Source organism: Solanum dulcamara, chromosome 10 (assembly GCF_947179165.1).
Source record: "Solanum dulcamara chromosome 10, daSolDulc1.2, whole genome shotgun sequence".
NCBI lineage: Eukaryota > Viridiplantae > Streptophyta > Magnoliopsida > Solanales > Solanaceae > Solanum > Solanum dulcamara.
This window is the reverse complement of record NC_077246.1, coordinates 5,846,937-5,859,794: the sequence shown is the minus strand read 5'-3', so window position 1 is coordinate 5,859,794 and position 12,858 is coordinate 5,846,937. Positions and strand designations below refer to the sequence as shown.

At 31.6% G+C, this 12,858-nt stretch overlaps 2 protein-coding genes across 10 annotated transcripts; both read left to right on the top strand.

Moving 5' to 3' along the window:
- The first annotated feature begins 340 nt into the window (after positions 1–340).
- LOC129870379 (uncharacterized) lies at positions 341–6,056 on the top strand. 9 transcript variants are annotated; one of them, XM_055945150.1, is made up of 7 exons: positions 341–447; positions 2,409–2,539; positions 3,506–3,752; positions 3,862–4,257; positions 4,339–4,443; positions 5,291–5,460; positions 5,627–6,056. In XM_055945150.1, exons 2-7 carry the CDS (start codon positions 2,453–2,455, stop codon positions 5,822–5,824), a joined length of 1,203 nt encoding a protein of 400 aa, XP_055801125.1. In that variant the 5' UTR covers positions 341–447; positions 2,409–2,452; the 3' UTR covers positions 5,825–6,056. The 9 variants fall into 9 exon arrangements, with proteins under 9 accessions (XP_055801125.1, XP_055801120.1, XP_055801121.1 ...); XM_055945145.1 differs by having other exon boundaries at positions 2,342–2,539; XM_055945146.1 differs by lacking the exon at positions 341–447 and adding an exon at positions 509–598 and having other exon boundaries at positions 2,342–2,539.
- Positions 6,057–8,637: 2,581 nt separating this feature from the next.
- LOC129870461 (seed biotin-containing protein SBP65-like) lies at positions 8,638–9,900 on the top strand. The gene is made up of 2 exons (XM_055945267.1): positions 8,638–8,774; positions 9,484–9,900. The coding sequence occupies exons 1-2, from the start codon at positions 8,726–8,728 to the stop codon at positions 9,732–9,734; spliced, it is 300 nt and encodes a 99-aa protein (XP_055801242.1). The 5' UTR covers positions 8,638–8,725; the 3' UTR covers positions 9,735–9,900.
- Positions 9,901–12,858: the final 2,958 nt, after the last annotated feature.

Genomic DNA, 12,858 nt, shown 5'->3' with positions numbered 1-12,858 from the left:
TTCATAATGCTCTCAGTTATTTTTTAAGCCCTGTACATTAAAGTTTTATTTGGTAATAAAATTCTTATTAAATATTAATTGCTATTCAAATTAATTAATCAAATACAAATTACATCACATCTAAAATATATTTTAAAAAATACTTTTATAAAATTCATTTTCAAAATAAATTGAGTTTATATTTATCAAACAACTTATTAATTCGTCTAACAGAATCTAAATTTAATCCCAATCTTAATTTTGAAATATTTCGCCGTAATCACGTACCTAACGACCCCTTAAGTGTCAGAATTTTTCTTTTTCTTGTTTTAAAATCTTTCTTCCAAGTAACATTAAAAGAAAATATTTTAATTACATTTGAGTTCCGTTTCTTGCAAATACACGAAGGAATGAATAAGGAAGGATTTTCTGGACACGTGTCGAAGACCCACATACCCAAAAAAACAGGTGAACTCTCTCTTTACGTTTTTCCGTTTTCCAGCTCAAACAAAATTCCCCAAAACTATCTGTGTTTTTTGTTCACAATTAGCTCTTGTAAAAGTTGTAATTTTGGAATTCTGCTGGAAATTTACTCTTTGCTCTCAATTTTTGCTTCTGGGTATTCTTCTTTGGAACTATAAGTTGCTCTGCTTCAACTCTAGTAGTAAAAAAAAGGGAAAAAAAGAATCTTGTAATTGATTAGGTAGTGGTATAGTCTGATAAAGGTATATGTATAATATATATAAGTGCTTTTTCCTTTGTGGGTATTGTTTCTTGATCAAGTGGTGATGATTTTTAATGTTTACCTAGGGCAAAATATAGTTTTTTTTCCCTAAATATTTGCTGTTTTCTTTTGTGGGGTTTGCTTCTTGATCATGATGCTGATGATGTTTACTTGTTTTTGTGAAAAATCTATGGGTTTATTGTGTATATATAGAGTTTTGGTGGTGGGTTTTGTACTTTTTGTGGTGTCGAGTCAGCTTGCGCCCATGTTGACTAATTTCACGGATACCCATCACTTCCACCAAGGCTAAATAGATGGGAAGAAATTACCTTGTGTGTTTTGTTTTTGCTGGGATTTGAACTTGAGAGCTCATGGTGTTTAACCCTGAACCAATAGGCCACACCCTTGGGTGCTGGGTTTTATGCTTTCATATTTTGTTCTTTATCTTTTTGAGAGCATGTATAGAGATATATTCTATATGTGAAATTATAGGGTTTTAGGTAAAGTAGCTTGCTTTCTGTTCTGTTTTTTGATGAATTATTTCATGGTTTTGGAATGCTTTTGTTGGAAATTTGGTATGAGCTGTAGTTTGGGTAATAAGGAAGCTCTTAAAACGCTTTGTTTGACTTTAGCTGACCAAAATGGCTTTGGAATCTTTATAGATGCATATATTCCATTCTGTCCATGTGTCCAAAAGTTCATCTAAATACATGAAATAGATGTTACAGAAAAATTATACCTATCCGAGTCTTTTAAGAAGTCCTGAGTTTTGTACGGCTAAGTCATTTGAAAGCTACTCAATTAGGGAACCCCTTGGATGCAATTTGCTGCCATCATATTCTCATATAAAAAGTTCCTTCCTTGTCTTCTATGCAATTGTCTAAATAATCTATTTTTCTAACGGACTTGTGAAATGGTGGCTGAAAGTTTTTGATTATTGGAACCTGGGGAGAGGTATCTGGTGAGCTTATCAAAATGACTTCTTTTTGTTTATGGTAGACCTTTCAACCTTATTTGTGTACTTTTGTTTGATCGGTTCAATGGCTATAAAGATGGTAGTAGTTCGGATCATCCTACTCTAAGAATACTTACCATGTCTCCATCACCATAGAAACAAAACAACGTTACAAATTGATGAGCTTGTGCTATTTATACGGCTATGCGCTAACTCAACACATTCGATTTAGTTTCAGGTTTTGGTTGAAAGAATTTCTATCGTACTGTTATAATTCAAGTAGATGGTGAACATAATTTGCTAGGAAAAGAACAACTACCCAAGCAAGTTAGGGCTGGCTATATGGATCCTCATTGTTCATGTCGCTCCATTAAGCTCAATATTCTATATTGTGAGGATTCATCATAAGTTGATTAGTTCTACGTTGGCCATTAACCTATCCTAACCCTCCTTTATTGGGCTTGGGACCGCCAAAGTGAGCAAGCTCACACCGAGAATTAATTTTGCTAATAGCATGCTCGGTGCGAACTTTGTTATGGCAAATGATATTGATTTGTATCTTGTTTTTGTTGGGGCATTGATTTTACATTAGCAGGGTGATTTACAGAGGGTGTGACGTGCATTATTTTATTGTTTGACGTTGGTGAATAATCCAGCTCAACATAATTTTGTAATTTATGCAGCTCATACAAGTTCCAATAGCTCAGCATCTTGTTGAATTCTGCAGTTGAAAGCTATATCATCTTGCAGGCTAACTTCATTGAATCCTTGGAAAGTTGTCAAAGTGTTACGCGATGGATATGAAAGGTATATCATGGGTTGGAGATATATACCAGAAATTTGAAGCTATGTGTTTGGAGATGGAAGATGCTATGTACCAGGTAAAATTTACCCCATCTCTCTTACTATTTGACTTGGTTCGTCCCTTTTTTCGGGTTTGATTAGCAAGGTCATAGCTGAGCTTCCCTCAGCAGGGCTATTTTCTTACCAACTGGTAGTTTGACCCTAGAGCACTAGGAACGTTCAAATAAATTGAACTTTGATCATATTCAATCAACCCAAAAAAAGGAGATTGAACACTGACGATAAATTGCAGATGTTGCTATATTGACCGTTTCATGGGGCTTATTTTTCTCTGAGATACCTAATAACTCATCGGTTACTTTGGGTACCCAATGAATAGGTGCTTGCATCTCTTTGTTACAAGAGAAGAAACATTTGTTTTACTAGGAGGAAAGGCTAGAGAAAGACTACACAAATTTGCCCCTCATTGATTGCCCTTACTTACATATTTGATAATTCAACTTCTCTCAATGATCCACAAATTACTAGAATTGGCAAAACCTATATTCTAATTTCGCATTAGGTGATAACTTTGTACATCAAGTTCTGCCTAGCAAGCATTTACTTCCTATATTTGTTGACAGTATGGCATGGTTAATAAGGATTCATATAGCTAAAACCAACTAGCTTGGAATCGAGTCGTAGTAGTAGTAGTTGTTGTAGTACTGTTGTTGCTGTCCTGACTATTATTAGGGGAATACACTTTTTTTAAACCAAAACACAGCATTCATTTTTTCAATTCAATGGGATTTATGCTGGCTACTATCCGAACTCCTAAGTCGGTAAATTATGTTGCATTGGAATGATGGTGTGCATATCATGTTAATATATCAAAAGGAGTACATATGACATTCATAGTTGTTTATTAATTCTATTGCTCAGTTCGAATTGATTGCATCTTTAAAAAGGTTCATAACTTCAATATGTAGTACCTTTGATTCACCTCGCACCACTTTGGCCAATTAAGTATTCATCACCATAACTGGTCCCATGGTATAACACAGGATACCGCTAGATATGTTGAGAATCAAGTGCAGACTGTTGGTGCAAGTGTCAAGAGGTTCTATTCAGATGTGGTGCTAGATTTGCATCCTCAATTTAACATAGATCCCGTGAAAGTTGCAGCTGCTGACTTGTCTCTTAATCCCTATGCTCACACTGAAATCAGCAAGAAGCTGAAAGCAAAACTTAAAGGAGGACACCCTAGGGGAATTAATAAGGAATTAATTGATGATACTCAAGTGATCAAGGGTAAGGATAGTGATTATCCATTATCTTTTAGTGGCCCCAAAAAATTAGCCACTATTTCCATCATTCAGTCCCGTCAGAGCTACTAATAGTGTATATTATGATGTGACAGGGAAAAGCAAAAGTGGAGGAGTTTATAGACGTCAAAATATTGGGATCAAAGAGATTGTCAGAGATAATCATCCTCCATCTAAGAAGTCGGTCGCTCTCTGTCTCGTATCAGGGGATGCAATTAAATTGTCCTCAGATGCTAAGGTTAGGGGAGGTTTTGAAGTGGCATCTGACCGCATGACCATGATGTCGCCCTTGGTCTCAGTTATAGAACCTGACTCTGCAGAAGCAGGAAAGGAGGTTTCCAACCATATTGTAAATACAAATGTGCCTTCAGCAGGTATATCGGTTAATGCTGCAGCTTCTGATACGAGCTTATCAGTTGATTGTGTTGGGAAGAACCAAACAGACCTTGGGAACACTTCCTCTGTTGGTGACTTGCAATCAGACTCTCATGGTATAAATGTCTAGCAGTATCCCATTTGTTTTTATTTTATTTTTCTCACTCCTTTTCTTTATGTAACTCCTGCTCTGGCAGCAGATAAGGGTACACACAAGGAGTTGGCTGGTGAGACTGCATTAAAGATTAGCAGTAATACTCACGATAATAATGTTGCCAGCGAGGAGATCAATGAGTCCAAAGGTACTTGATAGTCACCAGTAAAAAAAGGATATTTTCCCTTCTCCTTTTCGCTTCCATTTTGAGCGACTCACTACTCTGATATTATCTCAGAGAGCAGCTTTCATATCAAATTATCAATTGCTGATTCATAAAATGGTGTTATAATTCTGCCTGAGTTAGACAGTATTATGTCAAAGCATATCGCGGACTATGGATTGAGTCAACAGTTCTATTGGATGAACTGTTGAGTTGGAACTAAAAAGGGCAGCCCGGTGCACAAAGCATCCCGCGTTAGTAAGGTCTGGAGCAGTGGCAGAGCTAGGATTTTAAATAAGAGGGTTCAAAATCTGAATAAGTAGACACACAAGCTAGTTGAAGGGGATTCGACATCTACTTTATATACATAAAAAATTATTTTAACCATGTATAAATAGTATAATTTTTCGCCGAAGGGGGTTTGGATAAACCCCCTCGGCACAAGGTGGCTCTGCCACTGGTCTGGAGAAGGGTTGCACCCCAAGAGGTGTGGTGTAGACAGTCTAACTTAGTGCAAGCATTAGTGGGTGCTTGCACGTTGAAAGACATAATCTGTGATTAGGAATGGGTTACCTTAATAGGGTATCCCACTGATAAGACTTCTGCATTGACAATATTTGTGTCATCCCACCCCAAGGCACAAGGGCCCTTATGTTTTCTGTTCTCTTTCTACCTAGTACCAATTTCCAAACCAATGAATCGAAGCAACACTTGTGCACCTGACCAACATGCTCCTGCGTTTCAGATATTTCCATTCTGATTCCCTGAAATTGCATCTTTTTTAATATCCTTTTCTCAATTCTTTCTTTGTGTTTGCTGTCATGTTTTACAGAGAGATCAGATAGATTTTGTTCTGCTACACCTGAGAAGTATGACTTGATCGAGTCCGATGTGGAAATTGTTGACCATTATGACGAATCAAAGTTGGAGGAAACTTGTGTCCTGGTTGAAGTGGACAGACTTCATGTTCCACAGGATTCAGTCAAACGAAAGTCATACAAGGTCCCTTCTCCCTCTCTCTTTCCTTCCTCTCGCGTTGTATTTGGTATTTCTTGCTTTTCATCTATATGTTTATCATTAGTTTGGTCATGGGGGAATGGGGGGAGGGACTGTTTCATTGAAGAATTTGCGCCGTTAGATGTTGTTGACAGTGCAGTTGTTTTCTCAGAAGAAGCTCAGGCAAGTTTTTTCTTCGAAAAAAAAGTCAACGAGTAAAGAGTATGAGAAGCTTGTAACATTACATGGAGATCAACAGCCTAACCTAGAGCCTGAAGAAAAGGTGATGCAGGTTCTCACCAGAAACTCGAAAGCAAAAAATTTGTCATCAGCTAATGATCATTCTGAATCTGACTGGGAGTTTCTCTAGATATGATGCATTACAATAACATACCCGTGTAATCCCACAAGTGGATATGATGCATTGTTGCTATAAAATTGTAATGTTGCTTTTGCCAATCAATAGATGACTTTGTACATAAAACCAAGATTGAAAGAGGAAGCAGCTGGTATTATGATAAGCCAATTATTTCTGTTTAGACTGCTCCTGTAATATAACCAGTTAATAATACATGGTAAGTTGAAGCACCTTTTATTACAGACCTGTTTTTCCTCTTTCTTTAAATTTTCAGTATACAATAATAACTATGTTTCAGTCTCAAACGAGCCAGGTCACTATGTCAATCTTCATTATCATGTTTTTCTGTTTAAATTCATCTTAGATTTTATATTATATAAAATAATAACAAATTATAAAATGTATTAGAAGTTAGAAGTTCTCTAGAAATGATCCTGTTTGCTGGCTGGAAAAAATTCACCCACTTAGTTGTAATATTAGTTACCAAAAAGGAAAAACTACACGGTAAGGCAATATATGCTATGTATTTATTATATATAATTAAAGTTTAATAAAATTATAAATCGTAGCTATAATATTCATGTAATAGTTATTTTCCAATTTAAAAGTCTATCTTTCAATTAGTGTATTGCTGGGGTTACTTAATTATAGGCATTGAATTTACTTCAATTAGGTATTTTTTTTCTTATCTCTCCAAATTAGTGTATAACACTAAATTAGCACCTTCTAATCCTCTCTCATGGATGATTATTTTTCTTCTTCTTTTTTTTTTCATGGATGATTCTTTCAAAATATGTTTTTTCAAATTCAAACTTAATAACGTTGCGCTTCCTCTCTTTTTCTCCAATAAAGCTTCGTCATCATTGGCTCGAGATGATTTACGAAAATTTTATTGTCTGCCGTGAAAGAAAGTTTTGAAGCTTAAGTTCAAAATTACGGATTTATGAAATTGTTACTAAAATTAATGGGTGATTTTTGAAAGATTGGATATATTATGAGGAATTCGTATTTCGAATTTGAGGGATTTTTAATGCGAATTTGGAGACTTTTCAAAGAATCAAACACACATATATATCTATTATATTCATGTATTAATGTACTTGTATCTACATTATATTCACGTAATTGAGTGTATTTATTTCACTGTTATCGTATCAAATGTATTTGTTTGTATCTGATATTGATTACACATTTGTATCAATGTATCAAAATGTATATATTTCTTGTTATTATTGTATATCAATGTATTGTGTATATTGCAACTCGTTATACATTTGTATCAATGTATTCAAGTTCATTAATTCCTTGTTTTACATTTGTAATTTGGTATCATGTATTTGGGTGTATTTTGTTCACTATTATATATTTGTATCAATGTATTTGATTATTTCTATAGTGTATTCATCAACAAAATACATTTATATCAATTTTGTACCAATGTATTCAAATTAAAAAAAAAAGTCCAACAAAAAAAAATTATGTATCAATAGCGTACAAGTAATATTGGCGATGCAACAAAATCAATGAAGTAGAAAAGACTTTGTAATGCAATTTCTTTGTTTATTAAGGAAAAAATATTGCGAGATTTCATAGTTTCATTGATTATGGAAGATTGAGTTATTATACTAAATTTTGTTATTTAAAAGATATTGCTACACAATTTATGCAGTGCTAATAGAAGGTTGCGAGTTTTAGGAACGTAAATATAGGATTGTTCGTTATACTATCAAATTTACTTTATTTAGTGCATTATAATTATATTTGCAAATAAATAACTAAAAAAATTGTACAAAAATACAACGAATTATAGATAGAACCTGTAGTCATTTTTGTAAACAACATATTTATAACTATTCAAATACAATAACCCTATAATTATAGTTATTTATGTAGGTTTCTCTTCGAAAAATCTGTGATGTGCACCGGCTTAATATTTGTTCATAAATTTATGTTTTAAATGATATTGGTTCATATGATACAAAGGCCAAGTTAAAAAATAGGTTTAAGTTATCGACGACCTCTCAAAGTTATCCGCATATTTCACTTAGACACCTCAACTAGTACTAATATCTATTGAACACCTAAAATATTCAAAACGTATACCTATTAAACACAAAATGCAAAATGCTGAGTTGGCAAAAAACTTGGTTTGCACTCTCGATGGCCTCGTGAAGATGTCCCAAATGACATTTTTCTTTTTTTTTTCTTGAAAAAGTATACCTTTTCTGGTTTATTGACATTTGCCATTAATAAATACTAAAAAAATATTCATTTGTTGAAATAACTATTTTTTTAAGAAAAAAGTAGAAGGAAAATCAGCCCCAACCGGTGTTTCTTCTTCACCTCTTTTTTCTTCTCCAAAGATTTCTCTGTATTTTTCTCTCGTGCAACTTTTTTTTTCTTTTATTTCTTTTAATCTCTATCAAAGAAAATGACTTTTTAATCAACTAATCTTCTTTCTTTCTTCTTCTTTCATACTTTGTCATTATCTTGCCATTATCGAATAATCCATCTACACCATCGTCGTTCGTATAATTTTTTATACTAAAAAATAATAAGTATTCACGATTTATGTTTAGCACTTGAATTTAAAAAATAATTATTATTATTTAATGAAAAAGGTGAGCTTCCGAAAAAATGAAGGGTGGTTTACGAGGGGAGGAAAGGGGAAGGAACCAAGTAACGTTCACAAGAAAGAAACAAGAATATGAGAATCATAATACTGACGTGTCATGACAAGATTAACTGACCACATCACAAACAAAGACCTCTCAATCCGCCACGTGTCATGATAAGATAAGATATTAGTACGATCCAGTTTGGCTATAATTACCATTCGAATCTTTCAAACAAATATCTGAGTTTCTCAACAACACACACAAAAAAAAAAAAGAGTGAAAAATTAGTAACAAAATGTCTTCAGAGGAAGTTGTTGCGGCCAAGGACGTTGCCATTGACAAAGGTTAGTAAATGCACCATCAATTATTTTATTACGGTTAAAGGTATTACTTTCATATTAGTTGAATTTTTAAGGAATTTTTATTGTTCAAAATAATTGAATTGTTCAAAGTCTAAGATGGATGTTTGAAACTTTTTTTATATTTGTCCTTTCATTTATTGAAGTTTTATATTTTTCAGGAGATAAATCACACCACTTAAAAAGTTAATAGTGAATGATATTTTTTTTAATATGTATGTATTACCTTAGAAATTCAACTAGTATGGAATAGAGAGATAACTTAGTTTCAGCATTATTTAGTTCATTTATGTTATAGTAATCGGGATATATAATTAAGTTATTTAATGGTGCATTTACTAACCTTTGTCAATGGCAATGTATCCTATTGCATACCAAACTAACCCTAGGAGTCGTTTAGTTTGGTGTGAGGTATAAGGAATAATCATTCAGGATAAATTATAGGATTATTTTATTTTGTGTTTGGTTGGAGGTATTAAGTAGTCATGAGATTTATTTATTCCAGCATTTATACCTTAATGATGAGATAAGTTATCCATATACATGGTGATAAGTTATTCTGTGATAGCTAACCTCAGATAACTTACTTCCAAACAAAACAAACGACCCGTTAAAGTTTGATAAATCATGTCTGAACCTGTCTTTATTATACTGCAACCCTTAAATTAGTAGAAATATGCTCTTTCAAGTGCAGTTGTACAAGCCAAGGACGCTGTAATTCATGGTGTTCAGATTGGATCTGAGAATGTTGCGGACAAGGCCGGAGTTGCAAAGGAGACTGCTCTCGAAAAGAGCAAGAATGCAGCAGGGTATGTCGGGCAGAAAAGCGTCGAGGCTAAAGACGCCACTATTGAAGCAGGAAAAGGCGCGGTGGGATATGTAGGGGAAGCTCTGGTTGGAATAGGGAAGGCCACAACCGATTTTGCTACTGGTGGGAAGAAGTGAAAGAAAAGACAAGGTCCCTTCACAATGAAATAGTTGAAGTATTAATTATTTGGTTAGTGAAATATGAGGGTTTACATTTCCTATAATAATGTATTGCTGTGAAAAGCAACTTTATTAGTTTGTATTTTCTTGCTGCTAAAAGCAAGCATTATGTTTTAAACTTGTACTTCTTTTGTTGGTGAAACTTTTATCTATAATAGTGTACTCATCCGCGCGAATAATAAAAAATTTAAAAATCAATGTTGAAAAATTAGGTTTTAGTAATTTTTTATTGGAAATATATTAAATGTGAATTTGTACAAAAAAAATTTAAAATGTGAACAACTCGTTTTTTTTAATATGAGTTAGTGACAGTTATATTTTTCAAGTTATTAGTGTAAGATGCAATTAAAGAGGTTGATATTTGTAAATTATAAAAAATTCTGAGATGAATAATAAATTTTATGAGGAGCTTAATATAAAAGCTTGAGAACAAAAGATTGACAGTGACTTTAAAAATAAATTATAATGTTTGCAAGTCCGCTATTTTATTTTAAATCAGTTTGTGGACAATTGAATTTTAAAAAATATCATCTCTAACTTCTCAAAGATAGAAGGTAAGGTCTGCTTACATTTTTTCTCTTTTCAAATCGCATTATGAAACAGCATTGAATTTATTAGTATTGTTATTCTTTAGAAATCATTTTAAAGGAAGAAAAGAATTCTTCTGACAAATTAATAAAGAGAGTAATTAATTATCACTTTTAATAGGACATTAAGACAAATAATTAGCAATTTTATTTTCTTCCATATGTCCTAATCATAAAAAAGTTATTACTGACTATGATGAATGTTTATTAAGACAAATATAAGCCCTGGAAAAAAATTACTTGACGTTACGTAACTATTCATTTTTTCTTTACAATGTTCGTTGTCTGTTTTTTTTTTAAATTGTTAATAATATATCAAAAGAATTAAAAAATAAGCACAAAAAAGAGGAAAAAAGATAAAGATATAAGTTTGCTTTATACTATTATTTTATTGCATAATAAATGATCACTAAAATACTAAATTAATGACAATGACTTTAGGGCTTTCTAAACTTAATTAAAAAGGGATGGATAATTAAAAGAATGTAATTACGAAATAATTTTTGAAATTTCTAATATATCATATAATTAGGAGAAATAAAAAAAATACAAAAATATTGAGAAAAAAATGTCATTTTTGACTTTAGAGGCATGCCACATCACCTCTCCTAAGTCTAGCTTCTTTATTATTATTATTATAGACTTATTTTAGTTTTCGGTAAATATTTCAAGAATAATAGAAAACAAAAAAATCAAAAAAATTGACAATAAAATAAAATAAAGAGCAATATTGGTAGAGAGGTGCCACAAAAATGATAAATTTTTGGCCATGTCACATTATCATGCTACATATATATATTATATTTCAAATGTAAAAAGTTATATATTGAAATACCAATAAATTTATGTTAACAACAAAATAATTAATTTTATACTATAAATTTATCCTTTGATACATAAAGTGTAAAACTTTGTAATAGAGTATATTTTGTATTTAAAGTGATTAATTGAGAATACTAAAAGACGCAACAAAAAGTGTATCTATATATATTTTTGTAAATCATTAAAAATTTTATTTTACCAAACTAATCTAACCATCTCTCTTGATGAATCTTCGAAGACCATCAAACTTCCTTCTTCATTTTGATGAGCTTGTACCAAACTAGTGTGATCATCCTTTTTAATGAATCTTACACTGCCATCAAATTTCGTTTTTAATCTCGATGAACTTGTATTTTGCTATTATGACAAATGGAAATTCAGAAGAATATATGTATGATCTTCATCAATGTGATAAACACATTATCGCATCACCTTTTCTACATCATCTCTTTTGATGATTAAATACATGATCTATAAAAAAATAAAGAAAAAATATCAAAAAAGAAGAAAAAATATATATACTAATAAAAAAAGAAGAAAAAAAAAATGAACATTCAACAACTCCATAGATGATTGTTATTTATAGATTAGTTACGCCATAAAAAATAGGGAGAAGGAAGTTGAAGAGACATGCTATTTAAGTAGAAATATAAATAGAACATTCAACAACTTCATAGATGATTGTTATTTATAGATTAGTTAAGCCATAAAAAATAGGAAGAAGGAAGTTGAAGAGACAAGCTATTTAAGTAGAGAATGTTAATATGTGTAGATTTTTTGAAACTCATAAATTATAATTAGATGTATTAATTATATGATAGAATTTATTTAATTATATTAAATAAGTTGATTAATGAAAGAATGAGGAAAATTTTCAAAAAAAAAGAGAAAAAAAGATAAATATAAATGGAGGACATAGAGAGGTACCTATCACCTTATCTCTTTATTATATATATATATATATATATATATATATATATATATATATATATATATATTGTTGTTTGCTAAATGTAAGTATATGTTAAAAGTACTCTTTTTAATAGTGGTGATACTCTACTCACTACATTAAAAGTGATTGGCAATAGCGTTAAATATGTATTTTTAATAGCAATTAGCATTTTTTATAAATATTTTTAAAATTTATATTAATATTATATTTAATATTAATTAACTAATATCGATAAATATTTTATTACTTTTTGTTAATATTTATATTTACTATCATTAAAAACTGTTTTTATTATATTGACACTTGCAATTTTAGGATGGGTGCTTGCACAGACGGAGTTACTTTCTAGGCTAATGGCCATGGGTGCTTTCCTTTAAGTCCGCAAATACAGATTAATCAAGTCAATGAATTGCAATGTGGATTGCAGTGGGTCGAATATCGAATAATCGGTCATATGGATTGCAATGAGTCACAGTATGAATATCAAACATCGATTAAAAAATAAAATAAAAGAATTGGCCATTAGCCTTTAGATGTTGTTGACAGTGCAGTTGTAATGTTGTTTTTGCCGATCAATAGATGGCTTTGTCTGGATAACTAAGGTAGCGTCTGAGCCCAAGTAGATTTTGAGAAAAAATTGAAAAATATTTGACAATTTGTCATTACTTAACAAAATTCTCAAGTTCTAAAAAAAAGTAAAATTTAGAAAGTTTTAAAAATT

Coding starts and splice junctions, on each gene's coding strand:
- LOC129870379 (XM_055945150.1), top strand. CDS start 2,453: ATGGATATGAAAGGTATATCATGGGTTGGAGATATATACCAGAAATTT. Junction 3,753..3,861: donor TGATACTCAAGTGATCAAGG/GTAAGGATAGTG, acceptor ATGATGTGACAG/GGAAAAGCAAAAGTGGAGGA. Junction 4,444..5,290: donor GGAGATCAATGAGTCCAAAG/GTACTTGATAGT, acceptor CATGTTTTACAG/AGAGATCAGATAGATTTTGT.
- LOC129870461 (XM_055945267.1), top strand. CDS start 8,726: ATGTCTTCAGAGGAAGTTGTTGCGGCCAAGGACGTTGCCATTGACAAA. Junction 8,775..9,483: donor GGACGTTGCCATTGACAAAG/GTTAGTAAATGC, acceptor TTTCAAGTGCAG/TTGTACAAGCCAAGGACGCT.